The 24,540-nt window shown below is 41.6% G+C and overlaps 1 protein-coding gene across 5 annotated transcripts in view; it reads right to left on the minus strand.

Moving 5' to 3' along the window:
- Nucleotides 1–24,540, minus strand: part of LOC140429773 (lysine-specific demethylase 4C-like) — a 557,303-nt gene that overhangs the window by 265,019 nt on the left and 267,744 nt on the right. For all 5 annotated transcript variants that reach the window (XM_072517215.1, XM_072517213.1, XM_072517214.1 and 2 more), the window contains 4 exons: nucleotides 19,967–20,172; nucleotides 18,087–18,334; nucleotides 8,823–9,196; nucleotides 4,158–4,284 (listed from right to left, as the gene is read on the minus strand). In XM_072517215.1, coding sequence (XP_072373316.1) covers nucleotides 4,158–4,284; nucleotides 8,823–9,196; nucleotides 18,087–18,334; nucleotides 19,967–20,172 — 955 coding nt within the window. The remainder of the gene's footprint in view (nucleotides 1–4,157; nucleotides 4,285–8,822; nucleotides 9,197–18,086; nucleotides 18,335–19,966; nucleotides 20,173–24,540) is intronic.

The raw sequence follows: 24,540 nt of genomic DNA on the forward strand, positions 1-24,540 counted from the left end.
TTTAATAATAGGAGATGAGGAAATGGCTGAGGAACTGAACAGGTTTTTTGGGTCAGTCTTCACAGTGGAAGACACAAACAACATGCGAGTGACTGATGGAAATGAGGCTGACAGGTGAGGACCTTGAGATGATTGTTATCACTAAGGAGGTAGTGATGGGCAAGCTAATGGGGCTAAAGGTAGACAAGTCTCCTGGCCCTGATGGAATGCATCCCAGAGTGCTAAAAGAGATGGCTAGGGAAATTGCAAATGCACTAGTGATAATTTACCAAAATTCACTAGACTCTGGGGTGGTCCCAGCGGATTGGAAATTAGCAAACGTGACACCACTGTTTAAAAAAGGAGATAGGCAGAATGCGGGTAATTATAGGCCAGTGAGCTTAACTTCGGTAGTAGGGAAGATGCTGGAATCTATCATCAAGGAAGAAATAGCAAGGCATCTGGATGGAAATTGTCCCATTGGGCAGACGCAGCATGGGTTCATAAAGGGCAGGTCGTGCCTAACTAATTTAGTGGAATTTTTTGAGGACATTACCAGTGCGGTAAATAACAGGGAGCCAATGGATGTGGTATATCTGGATTTCCAGAAAGCCTCTGACAAGGTGCCACACAAAAGGTTGCTGCATTAGATAAAGATGCTTGGCATTAAGGGTAAAGTAGTAGCATGGATAGAGGATTGGTTAATTAATAGAAAGAAAAGAGTGGGGATTAATGGGTGTTTCTCTGGTTGGCAATCAGTAGCTAGTGGTGTCCCTCAGGGATCAGTGTTGGGCCCACAATTGTTCACAATTTACATAGACGATTTGGAGTTGGGGACCAAGGGCAATGTGTCCAAGTTTGCAGACGACACTAAGATGAGTGGTAAAGCAAAAAGTGCAGAGGATACTGGAAATCTGCAGAGGGATTTGGATAGGTTAAGTGAATGGGCTAGGGTCTGGCAGATGGAACACAATGTTGACAAATGTGAGGTTATCCATTTTGGTCGGAATAACAGCAAAAGGGATTATTATTTAAATGATAAAATATTAAAACATGCTGCTGTGCAGAGAGACCTGGGTGTGCTAGTGCATGAGTCGCAAAAAGTTGGTTTACAGGTGCAGGGAGGATATGCTGCAATTGTATAAGGTGTTAGTGAGGCCACGCCTGGAGTAGTGTGTTCAGTTTTGGTCTCTTTACTTGAGAAAGGACGTACTGGCACTGGAGGGTGTGCAGGGGAGATTCACTAGGTTAATCCCAGAGCTAAAGGGGTTGGATTACGAGGAGAGGTTGAGTAGACTGGGACTGTACTCGTTGGAATTTAGAAGGATGCGGGGGGGGGGGATCTTATAGAAACACATAAAATTATGAAGGGAATAGATAGGATAGACGCGGGCACGTTGTTTCCACTGGCAGGTGAAAGCAGAACTGGGGGGCATAGCCTCAAAATAAGGGGAAGTAGATTTTGGACTGAGCTTAGAAGGAACTTCTTCACCCAAATCTATGGAATTCCTTGCCCAGTGAAGCAGTTGAGGCTCCTTCATTAAATGTTTTTAAGATAAAGATAGATAGTTTTTTGAAGAATAAAGGGATTAAGGGTTATGGGTGTTCGGGCCGGAATGTGGAGCTGAGTCCACAAAAGATCAGCCATGATCTCACTGAATGGCGGAGCAGGCTCGAGGGGCCAGATGGCCTACTCCTGCTCCTAGTTCTTATGTTCTTCTTATGTAATTAACTACCATACCAAAACTCTTTTCATGCATAAATCTGGCTTTGATATCATACTGGATCAGCAGCTAAGCAATGTGTAGCAGGAATGGCCTCATGGCTCTAGGGTGGGATGACCCAGATTCACCTACACAATGACGGATACAATTCCTCTCACAACGCTCAACCTCCCTAAAAGTTGCTAGAGAGCGCGATTCAACTAAATGTGAACCTACTCCCACAGTAAGCGCATTTACCCGCATGTTGCCCGCGCTTGCAGCGCCAAGAAACACATGGCGAGAAAACGCCACTCAGGTTAAATATGTGGCCTCAGTGGGGAACGTGCAGCCAAGGCTGCACAAAGCCCCGTTTTCTACACTGAGGAGCGCCGCTCGCCGGAACTCCTAAGGATAGCGGGCGAGTGGGACGCCATCTTTAAATGGTGTCCCGATCTCTGAGGCCCCCGAACCCGCTTCCCTCCCAAGTCCCAGCACACTATGGTAAAGTACACTGGCTGTGCATGGTGTGCTTGTGCTCTGTATAATAAGTTCCACATTGCTGCAGGGCCAGGCAACCATGCAGCTTAGATGGAACATTGTTTCGAAGTACAGTACCCTCAAAGATCTTTCCCTTCCAAGCACATGCATACCTTAACAATCTATAGTGTTCCAGCAAGGTAACAAGAAAGTCATCACATTAAAACTGATCTGAAACAGGAGCGATTATATAAAAGGGGGAGATTATACCCAAATTTTCATTTTATCCAGGACTCAGTGTATGTCACAACATGGAATTACACTATCTACATAACAGGAGAATTTATATGCTTCCTTCAACTGAGAGGCTACCCAGAGTATGGTGGGGTCCCATTCAACTCAGGGGTTAGGCAGGGTATGGTAGTGTTCTGTGAAACTTCAAGAACAGGCAAGAGGCTGCTGTAAGCGTGGGAGAGATGTCTCAACGTGTGGGGACATAAAGAAATGCATTTTGATTTCGGGAGCACTGGAAAGAAAGCAATATGCAATTAGGGTTTCAAGAGTCTGTCGTAATTTATTACCCTTTAATCTGTAGAAATATTCAGCTGTCCAATTTCAGAGGAAATAGGATATATAAATATTTGGCTGCAGAACTGCGAAAAGGAGCCAGAAAATAGAGAAAATGTTGCAACACAGACAGTGGGAATTACTTGCCTGACCTCCCAATCAGCTGCTGAAATCCCTAGTAGATCTGCAGATAACTAACTGCTGTGAAATCCGCACAGGAGTAAGAATTAGACTTGTGGCAAAACAAATCTGGTCTGGATTTTGCTGTACTGAAATGGTGAAGTTATCAGCACTCACCATTACTATGGGGTAAAGCAGAGAACAGCCTCTGGGGCCTCTAGATGCCCAGCTAAATGCAAAAATACACATGTTGTTGGCAAAAGTTACCGTTTATTCGACAGGGTGCAATATTGTCCAAAGAAAAACAGATCCCACATTGAAAATGACGACAGCAGTGTGAATTGGTATACTTGCATACTAATTCTGCATGAATTCTGGCAGTAGTTCGCATAGGTACATTCTGGGGAAAATTGTTTTTTAACAGGCTGATAAGTGATTATTACTGCTGAACAGCCACTCTGGACCTAAATTATCAATTTTACATGTTTGGAGATACACTCCCTCAGAAGAAAATTAATGTTGGGGCTAAAAATACTGGTTTCTTTTTAATCTTCTCTTTGGCTTCTCAGCTCTCTCGCCTTAATTCCGCATGGCTTAGTGAAGAATCTTAATTCAGATTGAAGAAACTCATTATTGCTTTCACTGCTCGCAGGCACAACAGATACTCCATTGAAGGCTGGATACCGTGCTGGAACAGACACCCAATGACAGGAAGTCTTTGCTTTAAAGCCAGTAAGATCTTTGTGGGCAACAATCAGTAAGTGAATGGCAAACTCCATTGCTTCGCCGCTGACAGCAAACCCAGGCTTATATATCATTCACTATGTTGTAGAGTTAACAATGTACTGTCTAAGAAATTATTCCCATTACTATACAGAATTGTTATGTTCCAAATGAACTTTTATTTGTTAAAGTTATTATAAATAAATTCGCTATTTCAACATACAGCCTACAGTGAACTAGGATTCAAGAGTGTCCATTAATCTAGAACTAGAATCTCAGAGTTCAATGAAATTAAAAATGTTGCAATTTCTGAATTTCAGGCAATTTACTTAAATTGAGAGAGCAAGGAAATCACTTGAAGCGTGACTAACTAAAAGTATTCTAAATCCTTTCACAGATATACACCACAGTAATGAACTATATAACACAGCAGTATTTGCTTATGAATGCTTTAAACTGCATGCAATATTTAAAAAATTCTCAGAAACAAAAATATATTCTGGAAACCCTCTGAATACGTATTGCAATATGGGCAAAAATAATTATGTCACAGCTTAAAAATACAAGTGTGGTATCCAAAATACGAACCTTCATCGCTAACCAATTCTTGTTTGACCAGAGTCGATGGCGATCTTGCTGGTGGCTTGCATAACGGATGTCGTCGACTCTTGGCCGATTTCTTTTTCCCTACATTTCTGATGAACTGCTCTGGAAACTGAAAATAGAAGAAAAATCTTTCACCTACTTGATATACACCAAGCTACCTAGTCTAAAGCAAACTTTCCATGAAATAAAATTGTGCATTAAACACTTACTATAAGATGCCTTGTCAGAATCAAACTCCTGCACAATTTATTCTATTGCATATTACTGGAACACTAAGAGACTCACCATCAAACTGGTAAACTTTAAAGACAAAGTAAACGTTGGCCTAATTACAACTATTCTAAATTCAATAAGCCAGCTGCACTTTCAATTGCTTCCACAAGATAGCAATTTAAAAAACTAAAATGCTTCTCTGAAGACTCTTGATATTTATCCAGTGAGTTTTTCAGCGCACAGATCTCAGTCACGGAGTTTGGGGGTAGGGCAGGGTGTTGGGGATGTACAGGAAGCAGGAAAGCTAAAAAGGAGGGGGAGGGGGGGGAACGACTTAGTCAAGGTTCTCACGCCTCCAAGCATATGGATGTCAGGTAGAAAGTGAATTAGGCTCCAGTCTAGTGGCTCTCTCCTTCCATTCCTGCAGGCTCTGGCTTCTATACAAGTAACCACCACTTGATGAAGTAGCAGAGGGGAGAACAATACCCTAAAAGAAGTATATGCGCTCAAGATGACAGGAGACATTTTGAGAAAATGATGAAAGTAGCCAAGGGAAAATAAAGCAAAACAAGAGCAAAGTACCATGGATGCTGTAAAACCAAAAGCATAAAATGCTGCAGATACTTAGCAGGTTTGCACCTGTGGAGAGAGAAACAATTAATGTTTCAGGTCAATGATCATTCTGATGCTCTGACAGAGGTTCATCAACCAATAGCAGTTTCTATCTTCACAGATGTTATCAAGCCTTCTGACAATAAAACAATGTTAGACTAAACTTCCAATGTAACAAGCAAAGTGGATAATGGGGATACTGTAGATGCAGTATATCTGGACTTCCGGAAGGTGTTTGACAAAGTGCCACACAGAAGATTAATTCACAAGGTGAGATCACATGGGATTAGGGGTAACCTATTAGCTTGGATAGAAGACTGGCTGACGGACAGGAGACAGAGAGTCAGGATAAATGGGTCTATTTCTGGATGGCAAGATGTAACTAGTGGGGTGCCACAGGGTTTGGTCCTTGGGCCCCAGCTATTTACAATTTATATTAACGACTTCGATACAAGGATTGAAGGTTCTATAACCAAATTCGCAGATGACACAAAAATAAGTTGCAATGAGGAAATAAGAACCTTACAAATGGATATAGATAGGTTAGGAGAGCGGGCCAAAATGTGGCAGATGGAGTCATAAGTGTGGATAAGTGTGAGCTCATGCATTTTCGTCAAAAAAATGGAAAGTCAATGTATTATCTATATGGGGAGAGACTTCGGGGTGCTCCGTTACAGAGGAATCTGGGTGTCCTCGTGCATGAGTGACAGAAAATGTGCATGCAGGTGCAGCAGATAATTAAGAAAGCAAATGGAATGTTGTCATTTGGGTTTGGTGTAGGCGGAGAGATTGAACAGTAAATTTAAGGAGTTAGACAGATTTTTAATTGGTAATGGGTTTAAGGGTTATGGAGAACAGGCAGGACAGTCAAGTTGAGGCCAGGATGGGATCAGCCATGATCACATTGAAGGTGTTTAGGCTCGGGAGGTAAAATTGCTGGCTCCTGCTCCCATGTAATGTGTTCGAGGGAGAAGATGCTCTGGCTGATTTTGCAATCCAGCTCTTGGTCTGTAGCACTGTAGGTAGATAAGGAAGATATCAGCCACGATAGAATGGCAGAGCAGACCCGATGGGCCGAATGGCCTAATTTGGCTCCCATATCTTATGAACTTATGATTGAAGAAAGAAAATTCTGACACTGTACATAACTGACGCATTAAAACATTATTCTCTAAATACTGGTAGAGAATTTTAACGGGACTTGGCACTGAGTCACTATTTAAACCCATCTTTCAGCCTCCATTTTTTCTGCATAACTGAATAGCGGAGGGTGTGAAATCACCCCACTTGCACCTCAAAGTGGTGAACTCAAAAGCAGACTTTATTAGGAAAATGAAGTGTAAATTTTCAGTTCATGAAATGCCTTATATTTTGGCACTGGAATTGATCACAATGAAAATTAATCATTTTAAGTTTCGGATAAAACAACAGGAAACTATAACTGAAGACATGCTTTCTGCCTTGGAAAATAGCAATAGTAGCCGTCGAACTACCACAGTTTAACAGACATGGGGGAAAAGTGAATAATGAGCAACACTAATAAGCCAATACCTCTTTTTTTCCTAGAGATCAGTAAAATGTGGCGCTTGCGATTAGAATTTTAGATAAAAAGCCACTCACACAACTTGAGCATATGAACATGTAGAATTTAGACAGAAATATTGCAACATTCAGACAGAAATTAGAGCATTACAATCACATTCAATTTAAATATTCTAAGACATCTCCTATACACGTGCTATATAAATATCTGGAGCATAATCCATCTCCATCACCTCTCAATTTCCTGTTCCACGACCCCTCCCATGAAACTAAGTTCAATGTCACAAGCCTGTTTTCAAAATAAGTGCTCAAGTCCCTGAAGTCACTCTTATCTGTCACCTTTTCCAATCCACATTGTTCTTTTCAAGAAAATAACAATTTCATCAGACACCACATGGTCCCTTCAGAGGAATAGACAACTCCATTTTAAGAACACTCCTCATATCTACGGCGTCTTATTTTAGAATATATACATAACTGCCTCTTCATAAGTAAAGGTTTTCATCAGTTGGGATTGAAATACATTGCAATAGAATATACAGAGTGTCACTGAGCCATGTCATGCATCAGACTGCTCCATAAAAGAAACATCAAAAGCATAAAATTATACAGCACAGGAGATATTTTTGCCCATTATGTCTCTGTGAAAGAGCTATCGAATAAATCACACTCCCCTGTTCTTTCCCCACAGCCCCATAAAAAAATGTTTCCCTTCAAGTATTCATTCAATTCCCTTTTGAATGTTACAATTTAATCTGATTTCACCACCCTTTCAGGCAGTGCACTCCCAATCACAACAACTCGCCTGTAAAAGAACATTTCCTTGTGTTGCCTCTAGTTCTTTTGCCAATCACCTTAAATTTGTGCCCTATGTTTACTGACCCTTCTGCCACTGGAGACAGTTTCTCCTTACTTACTTTCTCAAATGCATTCAGAGTTTTGAACACCTCTATCAAGTCACCTCTCAACCCTCTGTGCTCCAAGGACAATACGCCCGGTTTCTACTGTCTACATAACTGAAGTTTCTCACCCCTGGTACCATACTGGAATTTCTTTTATGCACCTTTTCCAAGACCTTGGAAGCCTTCCTAAAATGCTGAGCCCAGAATTGAACGCAATTGACAAGTATTTTATCAAGGTTTTGCATAACTTCCATGTTTTTGCACTCTATACCTCGATTAAAAAAGCCAAGAAACAGGGAAAATATATGAACCGGTATATGAAAGGATGCAAGACTTTTTTTTTTCCAAGGGGCAATTTAGCATGGACAATCCACCTAGCCTGCACATCTTTGGTTTGTGGAGGTGAGACCCAAGCGGACATGGGGAAAATGTAATGCAAGACATTTGGAAACAAAAATAAGCAGGCTCTTGCTTTTCAAGAACAAGCATTGGTTGTAGGGCTCCTCCATGGAGGAAAGCGGACTAAACACCAGGTGGGTGTGGTCGATTTTAAGTTGTGAAGCGGACCCGCATGGAGAACATCCTTGTGCTGCCATTAAGAGCCATATAAACAGCTAGTTTACAGACAAAGGAGGGGCTCTGCCCATTTTCCCATTTTTGCTTCTCACACTTAAAGGCAATGCTTCAAATAGTCCGGCTGTTTTTGTGCAGAACCAACAAAATATCGAAGCATACGTTTTGTGGGACATAGAGCAGCTTCACTGAGCCATAATCCCCCGCACCCGCCCCGGCCCCCATGCACTTCTAACTGTAAATGTTTATAGGATTCAAAAGTAATGAAAAAAAATGTTTTCAAATCTTGATCCAGGGCCTGCTTAATTTGTAAACTGCTGGGTTCTTGCATTTTTCTTTTGTTATTCATTCAGCAGCAATGCGACACAACACAGACCTACAGATTAGCAAAGCCAATTGCAGCACTGATATTCGTAGGTTGTAATTCACCTTAATTCAGGTGACAAAAGGCAGGCAGATAGTACTGAGTTGTCAAGTCAATGATCTGCTCCACTCCAGTGTTTACTTATCTTGCCAGATTTATGCAGGGTCCAGGACCACCACGTTCATTTATCTGCGAGTGAAGTTAAGCTCGTCAGAGTAACAATTATGCAGATTTTCTGGAAAAACTGGCACCTGAAGCATTCAACGGTTTGGCAGTTCAATTTTTTCCAATTATGTTTAACAACTCTTACCCACATCGTACTGCTAAATTTGAGCAGCACCTGTTAAATGAAGCAATGTTTATGTACACTGGGGGAAAGAAAGTGTGACACATTAATTTACTGCAGGCATTTCTTGGACATATTTTTAAAAGTATTATTACACTTGGTATTTCTCCAGGCTCTAAGCCATTTTCTCCACTCTCAGCTTCGCTGGTTTCCTCCTCCGTTGAGACACTGCTAGTTTCGCGTTGTTTCCAGCAGCTCTGTTGACTTTCTGTGTCAATATCATCAAATGATTTCTGACACAATCTGGCCTTCTTGTGGAGCACATCCTCCTCTTTACATTTCTGCACACCCTTGGCTGTGTTGCTCTCCACTTTGATTTTAAGGTCAACATTTGTATCTTCGGAGTATTCTGAAGAGTTGTCGACTTCGTCAAATTTGTCCATTGGTGTTAGTGATAAACAATTATCCAGTTTTCTCTTTCCATTAGCTTTATTCTTGCACTTGTTGCTGGCAAGATTAGAATCAGATTCTGCGGGACAAAAATAAATACTTTGACTTTAGTTGCTACATGAAGCAAAGACAGATTTCAACTGTATGGATAAACACTGTACATTTTGTGCAGTTATTGTAAAGGCATATTTTGTTTGCATTGTTTCAAATAACTATTACAGTAAATCAGTACTGAAGCATATTCACTGGTAAAGAGTTTTAGCTATGGAGAGAGATTGGATAGAGAGATTGGGATTGTTTTTCTTGGAGCAGAAGAGACTGAGGGGGGACATGTATTGGATGTATAAAATTATATGGGGCATAGAAAGAATAGACAGGAAGAAACATTTCCCCTTGGTGGAAAGATCAATGACCAGGGGGAATAGATTTAAGTAAGGTGCAGGAGGTTTAGAGGGGATGTGAGGAAAAATGTGTTCACCCAGAGGGTGGTGTGACCAACTCCACCTCCTCCTGCGCACGATTCAGCCTCATGCAGTTCAAAGTGGTGCACAGAGCACACCGGACCAGAACCCAAATCAGCAGGTTCTTCCCGGAGGTGGAGGATAACTGTGAACGGTGCCAGAGGGTCTCGGCCAACCACACCCACATGTTCTGGGTTTATCCCAAACATGCTGGGTTCTGGACAGCCTTCTCCGAGGCAATGTCCAAGATTGCGGGGGTCAGGGTGAAACCATGCCCAAATGTGGCAATCTGCGGGGTATCGGAGCAGCCAGAGCTACACGTGGGGAAGAGGGCCGACGCCCTAGCTTTCACTTCCGCACGCCGTAGAATCCTGCTCGGCTGGCGATCAGCAGCACCACCCACGACTGCGAACTGGCTTGCTGACCTTTCGGAATTTCTCCACCCGGAGAAGATTAAATATGCGGCACCTGGAGAAGATTAAATATGCTATCCGAGGGTCGGAGGAAGGCTTCCTAAATGCATGGGGGTAGTTCGTCGGCTGCACATATTCTTTTCTGCACAGTGTAAAGGTAGGTTTAAATCTAAACCTCTCTGGTTAGCCATTGTGGTATCATTTTCCCATTGGAGTTTTTAAATGAATAGACATTCCCTTGAGGAATAGAGTTACGAATTGTTTCCTTAAATGTTCGGCATTGCTTTTTGACCATCCTATCTTTTGACCAGATTTCTCCATACTCTTCAGCCAGATCATATCCAGTTTTACTGATTCTGCATTGATTTTCTGTGCTAAAATCCTTTTTTCCTAGTGCATTCATTTCATCCTTTATCAGAGTTTCCCCACACATCTGTTTTTCCATTTTGTCTATCTCTTCTAAAGGTCAAATAACTTGGTCAGTCACCCTGCAACCTCGTCTGTGATGACTACTGGATCAAAACCCATGTGTCTCCACTTGTGCCACTAATTTGTCTATTTTGTTAAAAATGCTTCGTCCATTTAGATATAGCACCTTCAATTCTGATAAACTCTGCTCCTTCCTACCAAACTGCTTAATTTTACCTAAATCACTACTCTGTTCTGCCACTTTCACTTTGCCCTTAAGATTTGCAAATTTATCCTTATCTCAATTCTTCCACCACAAATTTAAACCCCTATTGATCACCCTCGTTGATTTACCAGGAAAAGCCCAGTTTAAGTGGAGTGCATCACAACAGTTCCCCCTTTCCAGAGTACTAGTGCAGATACCCCATGAAATAACGTCCCCACATCCCACAGCATTCTTTCAGCCACACATTTAAACCTCTGATCGGTTTGTCCCTATGTTAATTTGTGCATGGTTTAGGTAATAATCCAGAGAATATTATTTTTTGTAATGACCAATGTGTTTTAAATTATGAAAGGCTAGGGATTGAAGCAAATTGTTTCCAGGAGTAGAGGGATCAAGAATAAGGGTCCACCGATACAAAATTTGGAATAGGGAACAAAATAACTTCTTTACATAGTTTTCAGAATGTAGAATTCACTTCTATGATTAATGGTTGAAGCAGACAATATGTTGGCATTCAAATAGATAGATGGATGAAAGAAAAGTTGAAGAAAAAGTGGGGCCAGGATGGGTAGGTTAGACTAGAACTACTTGTTTGCATGGAAGATAAATGTGACACAGACTAACTGGGCTGAGTACCCTGTTTCTATGTTTCAACATATTTATCTCATATGAATGTGAATATATCATATATATATATATAATTTTTACTAAGGCTAACACCATAGCTGGTTTAGCACACTGGGCTAAATAGCTGGCCTGTAATGCAGAACAAGGCAGCAGCGCGGGTTCAACCCGAGTACCAGCCTCCCTGAACAGGCGCCAGAATGTGGCTACTAGGGGCTTTTAACAGTAACTTCATTGAAGCCTACTTGTGACAATAAGCAATTATTATTATAGCATTTTTTATCATATATCCCCATTATCCATTGTACATACAGCCCTTCAGCACCAACAGGTGGTGGTGTTTACGTTCCACAAGAGCCATAGTATTCATACATTAAAAACAATCAACATTAATTTATGCTTTGCAGCGATGATATAGCACTTGGGTGTCAGATGATGCACCAAAAGGAAATTCTGCGATGGGGTCAATCTAATGATGCAATATGTGCCATAGCCCAATGGAAATAAATTGGAAAAACATTAGCCAATTGGGTAACTGCTAAATAGATTAATTATCAGTGGGTGATCTTTTATTCCAGGTGTTAAGTGAAATATGGATCAGAAAATAAAGGTAATTTTAAGGGATTTATATTTGTATTGATAAACATTAGAAGGGGGGAGGCGATGGCATAGTGATATTGTCGCTGGACTAGTAATCCAGAGACCCACAATAATGCTCTGGGGACCCGGGTTCGAATCCCACTAGAGCAGGTGATGGAATTTAAACTCAATAAAATATCTGAAATTAAAAGTCCAATGAGGACCATGAAACCATTGTTGATTATCGTAAAAACCCATCTGGTTCATCAACATCCTTTAGGGAAGGAACTCTACCATCCTTACCTGGTCTGGCCTGTGGTCTGGCCCCACAGCAATGTGGTTGAGTCTTAACTGCCCCCTCAAGGGTAATTAGGACTGGGCAATAAATGCTGGCACAGTCTTCGACGCCCATGTCCCATGATCAAATTTTTAATTAAATTTAAGCGGGATTAATTTAATGTTACTGTGCCTGGAAGGGTAAAACCTATAGTTAGATTCATGCTGGACAAAGGTGCTTGTCTGTGTGGGGGTTGGTTTAGATTCCAACTGTGATTTTATTAGAGAGGGCTACGGCGCAAAGGGTAAATAAGCCAGCAATGGCTGGTTAGTCTTGTAAGGTGGAGAAGCTTTTAAATTTTAGTTGAGATAATTTGATTGCACTTGGGAGGTAGTGGGAGAGAAGACTGCTCTCCCAGTTGTTAGAAGCAGTTGGTTATAGAAAGCTAAAGAGGGAACATCTCTCTCAGCCTTGCTAGAAACTATAAGACGGAGTAAAGGTAAAGAAAACAGATGCCGAATCCTGAAGTCCAGCAAGTTGAGGAAACTAGAGAAATGAAGAGAAGTTTCCAAGAAGGAAACCAAGGAAACTGGGAACCAGAACAGATTACTTTTAAGTAAATTCAGAGAGATTTGAAAAGGCATCGGATCTTGAGAGGCCAGAAAGATATCTGCAGTAGCGCAAAGGTTTGTGAAAAACTACTAACAGTTTGGGACACATTATTTGAAATAAAATTGTAGAAATCGGTGGCTGGACCTCAGAGTTTGTTTAAAAACCATCAAGACAAAGGAAACCTGAAGGAAGAGGTGTAAAACCTGAAAGCAAAACCTTGATGGAAGCAGCAGAGGAAAAGTATAATTTAAAAGAAGATTTGGAAGTGTGACTTTTCAAAGTGGAAATTAAAATCATCTTGTGTACTGAATCTAAACTTTGGGCGTTAATGAGACCATAGTATCTTAAGATGTACTTTGTAATCAGTGTTAATCTTAAAATCTGTGTGCCATTGTTAAGATAAGGGGAGAGTAAAATAATATTGTATAATAATCCACCTTTTCATGTTTACTAATTTTTTTTGCATTGCTAAAATTAATTAGCGGTCCTGTGATTGTTCCTCCACATTTTACTTTTAAAAGTAAAAGTTAGGAGCCAGGGTTCCAATCTGGGATCTTCCCGTCCAGTTATAATACCAACTGGGATCGTAGCAAATTACCTGATGTTGGTTACTTTCTCAATTTTAAAAGCCAATGACATTAATGGAATATGCATCATTCACCATTCTGAATTTGAGCTTTATTTGTATATACATTTGCATTTAGCGACATAATTTATTTCACAACCTCTGTAGCACTATAAATATATACAGACTGGTTAAGAACACTTTCTATTTGGCATAGACATAGCAAAGAAATGATCAGGCATCGTGCATGCTTGTTTCTCAAACCGCTAATATATTTACCAACTGAACAGCAGAGTGGTCTGCTTGTTAGGGCTTAAGTCTATCAATATTCAATTGAAAAAATGTAAATAGATGGCTGAGCCAATTGCTACTTTTAGCCTTTCATAAACTTTGACAATGCCCCAAACAACAAAGGGCTGCCGACTGTTACGATCATTCTGTTATAATCCGCAAGTACTTTAAGGGGTGGGAACAATTACGTTCCCCGTGGATCTTGCAGAATATGAGCTCTCCCGTAAACAACGTAAAGTTGTATGATATATAAAGCCGGACAGTTAGGCACCGGCAAGGCATACCCAGTTGGGATCTACCATGTCTATAATAGTGACGGTAAATAAACAACGTTTTTTTGAGCTCTGTGTGGACCCCTTCGTAGCCTAATAAAACATTCCTAACCATTTATTACACTGCTGTCATAGATGTTTACAGCATGGAAACAGGCCCTTCGGCCCAGCTTGTCCATGCCGCCCGGTTTCTATCACCAAGCTAGTTCCACTTGCCCGCATTGTCCATACCTAACTTACCAAGGACATTTACCATGTGTTTCAAATTTATCAACGATAAGATTATAGAAATGGTTTCCATTTTTTCAAATTATTTTCATGGGGATGTGTGTGTCGCTAACAAGGCCACCATTTGGTATCCGTCTTTAATTCCCCTTGACCTGAGTGGTTTGCCAGGCCATTTTAGTGGGTAGTTCAGAGTCAAATACATTGATTGGAGTCGCATGTAAGCCAGACCAGAGAAGGACATCATTTAACCAGATGGGTTTTGACAATAATCAATGATAGTTGTCATGGCAATCATTACCGGGGCTAGTTTTGTATTCTAGGTATCGTAATTGAATTCAAACTCCACTAGCTGCTGTGGTGGGATTTGAACCCATGTCCCAGAGCATTAGCCTGTGCCTCTGGATTACTAGTCCAGTGACATTACCACTATGCCACTGTCTCATTCCTTTGAAGATTAACTGAGATTAACTTGACATTTTGACGTTATGATGATATGATAAATAAATCAGCATCTTTAATATTGAAACAGTTGGCAGGCAGTGAATTAAAGCTCAAAGGAACAGCAAAACAATGTAGATCAAAGTCATGTAAACAATGTGTAGCAATGGTAAAATCACAGCAGACAAAGAACAATGCAAATAATAATTCATTGGAATAGAAATCAACCAAAAACCCATGAACTATAAATCCCAAAGCAAATTGAAGGACAATGAAATTTTCAACAGAAAGTAAGAGTTTTGTCACAGTGTTTAAATTCTCTATTTCAGCATTACATATGGTTTGTTGCTCATTCCAACAATTGAAAAAGTCCATGTTACCATCTACAATACTAAAATCATAAAGAATGTGAATTGTAACATGGATTGCTGGCCAGATCTCAATTTTAGATTAATGACTTCCTTTAACACAAATTAAATTTCAACACGCCATTATATATATATATATATATTCCTTCCATTTCCATGCAATCAATCTTTCAGCAGAACTTTATTCACCTAATCAAAGTTTAAAACTGATCTCTCAAAGCAGCCTCACCAGCCTTTAGGCTTGTTAACAGTTGCAAACCATGTGAGGTTTGAATTTAACGGAGCAATTTAGCCTACTTTTCAAAGATAACATGCTAACTTAAAGAAATATTATAATTTTAGTAATAAAATGGACCACAACATGAAGTATTTTAACAGTGACATGAAAAATTTAAAACAAAATATTTCCTACTTATTTCCTAAAAAAAAATAAGTCTAGACTTTGTTAGTAATCAATGAAAATTATGCATCCACCACACACGTTTCTGTCATCCCTATGAATCTATCGTTGACGCCCCAACCCTTCTCTCTTCCTCCTAAATGTGCTGGTGCCCCACTGATGTCATAGTGTCAGGTTCTACAAAGAACAAAGAAAAGTACAGCACAGGAACAGGCACTTCAGCCCTCCAAGCCCGTGCCGACCATGCTGCCCGACTAAACTACAATCTTCTACACTTCCTGGGTCCCTATCCCTCTATTCCCATCCTATTCATGTATTTGTCAAGATGCCCCTTAAATGTCACTATCATCCCTGCTTCCACCACCTTCTCCGGTAGCGAGTTCCAGGCACCCACTACCCTCTGCGTAAAAAGCTTGCCTCGTACATCTACTCTAAACCTTGCCCCTCTCACCTTAAACCTATGCCCCCTAGTAATTGACCCCTCTACCCCGGGGAAAAACCTCTGACTATCCACTCTGTCTATGTCCCTCATAATTTTGTAGACCTCTATCAGGTCGCCCCTCAACCTCCTTCGTTCCAGTGAGAACAAACTGAGTTTATTCAACCGCTCCTCATAGCTAATGCCCTCCATACCTGGCAACATTCTGGTAAATCTCTTCTGCACCCTCTCTAAAGCCTCCATATCCTTCTGGTAGTGTGGCGACCAGAATTGAACACTATACTCCAAGTGTGGCCTAGTGTGGTTCTAGTGAACATAACTAGTTCCATTGCCTCTGTGCAATTAGCTTGATTATCCAACAATGTTTTAATTTCTCCATGGTGGAATTTAGAATCAAAAGTCTAGTGATGACGATGAAACCATTGTCGATTGTCGTAAAAATCCATCTGGTTCACTAATGTCTTTTAGGGAAGGAAATCTACCGTCCTTACCCAATCTTGCCTTCGTGTGACTCCAGGCCCACAGTGATGTGGTTGACTCTTAAATGGCCTCTAAAATGGCCTAATAAGCTACTCAGCTGTATCAACCCACTAGAAAGCCTATAAGGAATGAAATTGGACAGAGGACGTGGCCTCGACCTTGGCTCTGGAAATGACAAAACAGCAAGCTCAGTCCGGTTGGCCCTGCAAAGTCCTATTTACTAACACCTGGGGATCGGTGCCAAAATTGGAAGTGCTGTCCCACAGACTAGTAAAGCTATAGCTCAACACAGTCATAATCACAGAAGCATACCTGACAGATAATGTCCCCAAATACCACCATCACCGAGCATGTCCTCTCCCAACAGCAGCACACCATGCATAAGGTGCACTGCAGGAACTCACCATTGATTGTCCCTTTGACAGCACCTTCCAAACCCACGACTGCTACCATCTAGAAGGTCAACGGCAACAGATGCATGGGAACACAACCACCTGGAAGTTTCCATCCAAGCCATACATCATCCTGACTTGGAAATAAATTGCCGTTCCTTCACTGTCGCTGGATAAAAATCCTGGAACTCCCTCCCTAACAATTCTATAGGTGTCCTTGACCACATGGACTGCAGCGGTTCAAGAAGGCAGCTCACCATCTCCTTCTTGAGAGCAATTTGGGATGGACACCAAAATGCTGGCCTAGCTAGTGACACCCACATTCCATGAATTAATAAAAAAGAATTTCTGCAGTTGACATTGGGAAGAGTGAAGGGTTCCTCTTTGGACCTCAACAGATAATCAATATCTGATCGGTTTCCATCCCTTTCCTTGGCCAGTCTCAAGTTCAAACTGACTGTGACTTTGGCTTTCCATTCGACATCAAGCTCTGTTGCCAGTCCCATATCCTGTCCATCATAAGGAACATCTCCTTTCACCTGTCTCTGTAACATACCTATTTTCACCTTCCACTGCTGAAACCCTCAACATGTTTTTGTCACCTCCAGACTCCAAAACTGCCTTAGCTGGCCTCCACATCTCCATAAAATTCAGCTTTACAAAACTCTATTTTCAATGTCTAAACCTACACCAAATCTCACTTACCCCATTTCTTCTTTGATTATTGGCCTTTACTTACTCCTGATCCTCCAATATAAAATTATCCACATGTGAAAACCATTAATGGGCTTGCCCTTCCTTATCTCTGTATCGAATTCCAGCCCTAGTTCCCTCGGGGACATTGGTCTCAAACAATCACAAGCATCTTTCTTTGTACTAGGTAAGACTCCAATCAGTGGACAGTTTCTGCTATGATACTCATTGACTTCAATTTTGCTACGATTCCTTGATGCCACATTCAGGCAAATACTGCCTTGAATACAAATCGTGAATCAATATTGCTTCCTATAAACTTCATAACTTCTTAAATTGCTCTGCACATTTAATCCTTCACCAATCCGCCATTGAGTGATGACTCATGAAAAGATATAGCTCCACAGGAGCAGTCCTTCTCTATCTTGCTCAAGTGATGGTTCTTCACTATTAACAGGCTATCCAACTGCGTAACCTAAGCCTTACCTCGTCTTCACCCAGCATTCAGTAATATGCATCAAGGAAGGACTGCAGGGTAGGATCCAAAGAAAACAATGTAGCCTATTTTTCTATACTGGGGCAAAGCAATAATAAAACCAAAGACTTAATACTAAGTGCTGCACTCGGCAATACAATGATTCACCAACTCAGTGAGAATGATCGTCATGTTCAGAACATTCCTGTAGATTAGCTGACATTGAAAGACATTATGAAACAGATAACTTGATATTACAGCTGTCTATTGAAGATTCTTGGCTGTGAACTGTTTATAGAAGTGAACACATAATCAATCTCTCTCTTACCTGGTAACTGGGTTTTATCCAATGGTTTCTGATCCAACTGGATTTCCTCAATACGTTCTTCTCCAGTGCTTGTTACTTCTGTATTGCTAGACTCTTCTTTTTGTGCTCCCCCACTGGGCTCTTCTTTGATACCGATAGTATCTGTAAATGTTTTGGCTGCATTTGTTTCTTTAGTCACGGATTTGCTCAATGCTGTTTCATCTTCTAGGGATCTTAGCTTTTTAGATCGAGTTCTTAAGTGGTAGAGACTGCAGAAGATATGACAGTCAGGTTGAAATCATAATGGATAAAATTATCTGCATCCTTATAAAACTCTTCCACAACCAATTAATCCTGAATTATTCCTATATATTTATATTGGTATCTCCATATCAAAATGTTTCAGAGTAGTTATTTTTTTAAAATTTAGAGTACCAAATTATTTTTTTTTCCCAATTAAGGGGCAACTTAGTGTGGCCAATCCACCTAACCTGCACATCTTTGGGTTATGGGGGTAAAACCCATACAGACACAGGGAGAACGTGCAAACTCCACATGGACAATGTGACCCAGGGCCAGGATTCGAACCCGGGTCCTCGGTGCCGTAGGCAGCAGTGCTAACCACTGTGCCACGTGCCGCCTGAGTAGTTATTTTCTAACATGTATTTTTAAAGAAGGTTTTGAACATTAATGGCAGGCAATGAGTATTTTCAAACTGCATATTTAGCGCTGGATTCTCTGTTTGGGAGACTGTGCTCTCCCGCCAGAGCTGAAATGCTTGTGGTTCGCGCAAGTGCTAGGAATAGCAGTGACAAGTGATTTGCTCTCCCCAGCCATGCAAATTTCTGCATGGTGGGGGTTGCAAGGGATTCCGTCATGAATACCGCTATCGGGCCATGCGCTAGCGAGGTCCGGCCGCTCGCGATCTCGCCCCCGGGGCAGCACAAATGCACCCCATGCCCGCTAACAAGTGAGGGCATGTGAATATAACCGTAAAGTTTGTAAACATCTAGGATTTGGTGTTTTCACTTCCTCTTTTTCTCAGCAATAAGCATTTAACTGCTTTTGATGTGGTCAGGACCTGTCAATCAAAGCTAGATATTTATAAACATTATGGTTAGTTTCCCAGCAGGCTACTTGACATACATTCAAGCCTAAAGGAAATTTAAAGTAAATAAAATCCAGACATCTGGCTGTCTGGAAGCTGTCACTTACGGAGTACTAAAAGCTATTTCTCTTTAAAGTGAATAGAAGCCTGGCAGATCAACAGATCTGAGGGAGTTTAAAGCCTTGTGATGTGTTTTGGCTTTCTATGAAGCCACAGCCACTGCTTTCTAGACATCTGACTGTGGCAGCAACTGTTAAGGGATATGCAAGTGAAAAAGCAGTGACTTTTTTCACTGTTTCTGTTTGTACTGCTCTTCAGCTTCCAGTCCGGTGGGAGGGATGGGATTTTGGGGGGGGGGGGGGGGGGGTGAATCTTCCAATGGACTATGGGGCACCCGCCTTAAATACTTACCTGCTTGGCCCACCGCGTCAGGACCATGCTCGCAAATACTTGGTGTGCAAATAGGCTGGTCCGGGGAGCAAACCTCGATGCCGCCACCAGCGGTGGACCGGAGCATCGCAAACCTTTGTCCCGACACAAGATTCTCTGTCGCATCGGGAACTCCGCTAGTGGCGATGGGCTGCGGAGGATCTCTCTCTTGACATTTGGATAAAATTACCCACTACTTAAAATACTTACACATCTATGAAACAAGGTTCATTAAAAGAAAATATCGGGAAAGACAAGATTAATTAACTCCATTTGCCAGCAAATTAACTGACTTTGAAAACCTTTTAACACCATAACTAACTTGCGTTGCGCATCTCTGATTTAAGAGCCTTGAAGGAGTTACCTGTTCATTGACATTTCAGATTTCCTTGGAGTTGGTTTCCTTTGCCTCTGCCAAGTCTCCAGCTCAGGAGTCGATTCTGGAGTGGGTTTTGTGTGGTCAATAGTTTGAATGTCTTTCCCTTGCTTCCAGAGTGTGTACCTGCTTGGTTGAAATTTTTCCACAAAGATATCCATGGATATCTTGACCATGTCGTTCCGGCACGTACACTAAGTAGTAAAAAATAAGAACTGGAATTAAAAAAAGAATCAACAAACTTGTAAAAGCATCTGGAATTCACATTCGAAAAAATATTGAGTGTTACTCTTTTTTTATTCATTTATGGAATGAATGTGTCACTGACAAGGCCAACATTTGCTGCCCATCACTAACAGCCCTCGAGGTGATGATGTAAGAGACACCCTCTTGAATAGCTGAGGTTCATCTGGTGCAGATACGTCTATTTTCTGCCCGGAAGGGAGGTCCAGGACTTTGATCCAAAGACAGTGAAGAAATGGCAACATAGGGCATGATTCAGCCCACATTGCATCCAGCGCAGGTGAATCCCATGAGAGTTCCAAATCGGACTCCGCGCCAGGCGTTGGACTGTTGCAAGTCACCGACTCACTCTGCTCGGCGAGATCTGTAGCATGCCTTTGTTGGGCATGATCCAGATAATGAGAATTAAATGAGCCATTTGGCTCTTTTAAATAGCCAGATGCCGTATGCACCTGCCGCCTGATCGTCAATGTCTGCGCTTGCGAGACCTCAGCCGGGCACCGTTTAGTACTGGTTTCCACAAGGGCATGGACCAGGCATGATGGCATTTTGGGGCGTCTTGCAGGTCATTAGAGACGCCCAGGTGGTCAGGGTAGTGCCACTATGACACTGCCAGATGTCAGGCCCAGTCAAGGGGGGGGGGGGGGAACATTTCCCATTGGGGGAGGGGTGGGGGTGTTCCCGAGTCCTGAAAGCCGGCGGAGGGGGTGGGTTTAGAGATTGGATTGGAGCAGTCGGTCAAAACGGTGCTCCGATCTGCAAGGAGCCAGTCCTACTGCCGAGCTCAGCTTGCTAGTGTAGGAAGTCTACTGAAGTGTGGCCTTGACGGGGAGAAACTCCCAGAGGCCCAAACAAATCGCCAATGATCCGGTGAGTAGCGGGGTGAATCACAGCACTGCAGCCACCGAGAAACACCCTTCCAAACATGCCCAAAAGCGGACTTTGATTAATGTCTGCTGAATGGTGCCTATAATTTCGAGTGTGTGGCTTGGAGGGTAACTTGCATTGCAGGTGGTGGTACAAAAATTTGACAGATATCAAGTTGAGACAAGTGTGAACCAGGTTAAATACAAAGTTTCAGAGGGCAAGTGTGAAAGGGAATGAGAGGCAAAGTCAGAGTAGGAGAAGAAATCAACAGTTACCAAAAGAGAATCCAAAAGTCTTCTATGAGCATATAAATAGAAAAAGGGTGTTAAGAGCGGGGTGAGGCCAAATAGAGACCAAAAAGGGGGATCTGCATATAGAGACAAAGATATGAATTAAATCCATTGCCTGTGTCTTTACCAAGGAATAGGGTGCTGTTGAAGTCATAGTAATATGGGGCAAGACTATTTAGGGCAGAGATTAGGAGAAATTTCTTCACCCAGAGAGTGGTGAGCTTGTGGAATTCGTTACCACTGAAAGCAGTTGAGGCCAAAACATTGTATGTTTTCAAGAAGCTATTACATATAGCATTTGGGACGAACAAGATCAATGGATATGAAGGGAAGGCGGGATTAGGCTATTGAGTTAGATGATCAGCGTTGATCATGATGAATGGTGGAGCAGGCTCGAATGGCCAAATGTCCTCCTCCTGTTCCAATTTCTACATCGCTATGTTTCTATGAAAGTTGAGGTAGTTAAGATGCTAAATGGACAAAAATCTTAGAGGTTCAGAAAGGATGGCTGTACTTCAAGCTGATGCATCACCACGGCTGGGGGGGCTGCATATAGAATAATAATGATCTTTATTGTCACAAGTAGGCTTACAATAACACTGCAATGAAGTTCCTGTGAAAAGCCCCAAGTCGCCACATTCCGCCACCTGTTCAGTTACACTGAGGGAGAATTCAGAATGTCCAATTCACCTAACAGCACGTCTTTCAGGACTTGTGGGAGAAAATCGGAGCACCCAGAGGAAACCCACGCAGGCACAGGTAGAACGTGCATACTCCGCAGACAGTGACCCAAGCCAGGAATCGAACCTGGGACCCTGGCGCTGTGAAGCAACAGTGCTACTGTGCCGCCCTGTGCGGAGAATAATACGAATTCAAGAGGCTTTAGGCTGGCGGAATGTGTGGATAGGTGGCAGATGAAATATAGTGCACAGAAATGTAAAGTAATACCTTTCTGTAGAATGAGAGGCATCACAAAATTAATGCCATAATTCTACAAGGGAGTTAGAAATGAGAGATCTGGGAGCACAAATCATTCAAGGATATTGGACCTTGTAAGCAGAGCAAGAGTGTAAAAACAAAACAACTGTGAAGCCCCAAATTTAAATCTGGGCTCACTTTAGGAGGGATGTGAAGGCTTTAGAGAAAAAGTGTAGGAAAGATTTACAAGAATGGTTCCGGGTATAATACGTTAACAGCTACGTGGGTAAATGAGAGAAGCTGGGTTATTCTCCTTCAAACCTTCTCCTCGCTGAGAGAAGGTTTGCTAGAAGCTGTCAAAATCGTGAGGGTCCTAGACTGAGTATGTAAGGAGAAACTGTGCCCATTGCCAGAAGGGTCCAGAACACGAGGGCACTGATTTAAGGTTATTGGCGAAAGAACCGATAGCAACATGGGGAAAAAAACATTTTTTTGCGCAGCGAGTGGTTAGGATCTGGAAAGCACTACCAGAGTGTGTGGTGGAGGCAAATTCAATGAGAGTTTTCAAAGTGGAATTGGCTAAATACCTTAAGAGAAAAAAATTGCAAGGTTACAGGCAAAGTACAAGAAAATGGGACTAGCTGAGTTGCCCCTGCAGGGAGCCAGCATTGACACAATGGCTTGAATGACCTCCACACTGTCACTATTTCTTGATTGAAGACTCAAAATATTGTGGGGAAAAAATGCAATCAAGCTTCAGCTATGTGCAACACTTGTATAAAAAAAAAATACACTCTTGAAAGTAAGATAACCAAGTTTTCCTAAGTTATGAGAAGTACAATTGAAAAACTATACTGGAACAGACCTAAAAACTAACATTTTAAGGTTTATGGATAACAAATATGGAAATCTAGTTATAAATAGTATCAAAGGTATCAGAAGAATTGCAACCAGAAGCAGTTCACAATACATTTCTTTATGCTACTTAATCGAAAAGAATCAGAAGCTTTCATTAATTTAATTTAGACATTAAGGCTATATTTAGCCACATTTCTCTTGCATTTTTATCATTAATTCTGTTGAGTTACCTTCATAAGCTAGGATCAGTAACATTAAGCAATTATGTTATTGCAGTTTACATCTGATAAAAGATGCTAAAGACACAGCCGAAAAAAGGTCATCTTCACCATTAGCAGTCACTACACGAGCTTGCTGTACAGTTTTGCACTTTTAAACAAGAATCTTTCACAACTTTGTCACATCACTACAGAAGGATAACAAATAGCTACTTAATTAACTGCTTAAAGACTTAAAGAGATTACTACCCCCCCAGTTGAACATGAAGTCTCAACAGTGTAAGATTATTAGGTGATTAATAAGTTAACATTTAACTCAACTAACGCTTCTTTGTTAGATATCCTTCACAGAATAATAAAGTGGGATATATTAGAAATAGAGCACAGAATAGAACGATGCCAGTGAGTTTATGACAAGTTTTAAAGAGCTTATTGCAGCTAAAAAGAAACCTTAAAACTGCTTGTGTAAGTTAATGCAGGAACCTTGTTTTGAAAGAAGGGACAACGCACAGAACATTAGATGATTAAGTGAGGCTTGAGGGTGTGAGGGGGATCAGTTCTGTAGTTACCCAGGAATTAAGTCTCGGATTTTTCTGTCTAATATTTCTTTTGCAACTATCCAGATAAGTACCACAAAATATCCAGTCTTCAACTCTTAACTCAGGGTCGGAGACTTTTGTGGTGGCTTACGAGGAGCAGGGGAACTCGCAATCAAAAGTCAGCTTTCCTGAGCAATTCCCACAGACAGCAACATGTCAGACTTCCGTGGGGTCCAGGCGTGCATATTGGGTCATGGGTCCAGTCTCTTACATTTCAGACACCAGAAGATCTGGACAATATTATTTGTATAAAATACTTCATCTTTAAAGTTGCTGAATGCGTTTTATAACTAAAGTACATTATTGTTTGGCCATGGCAATATACCTCACTACTCGATTTCTGGGGGCAGCGTGGTGGCGCAGTGGTTAGCATTGCTGTCTCACGGCGCTGAGGACCCAGGTTCGATACTGCCCCCAGGTCACTGTCAGTGTGGAGTTTTCACATTCTCCCCGTGCCTGCGTGGGTCTCACCCCCACAACCCAAAAAGATGGGCAGGGTAGGTGAATTAGCCACGCTAAATTGCCCCTTAATTGAAAAAACAGAATTAGTTCTAATTTATTTTTTTTAA

Source organism: Scyliorhinus torazame, chromosome 9 (genome assembly GCF_047496885.1).
Source record: "Scyliorhinus torazame isolate Kashiwa2021f chromosome 9, sScyTor2.1, whole genome shotgun sequence".
In the NCBI taxonomy this organism is placed as follows: domain Eukaryota; kingdom Metazoa; phylum Chordata; class Chondrichthyes; order Carcharhiniformes; family Scyliorhinidae; genus Scyliorhinus; species Scyliorhinus torazame.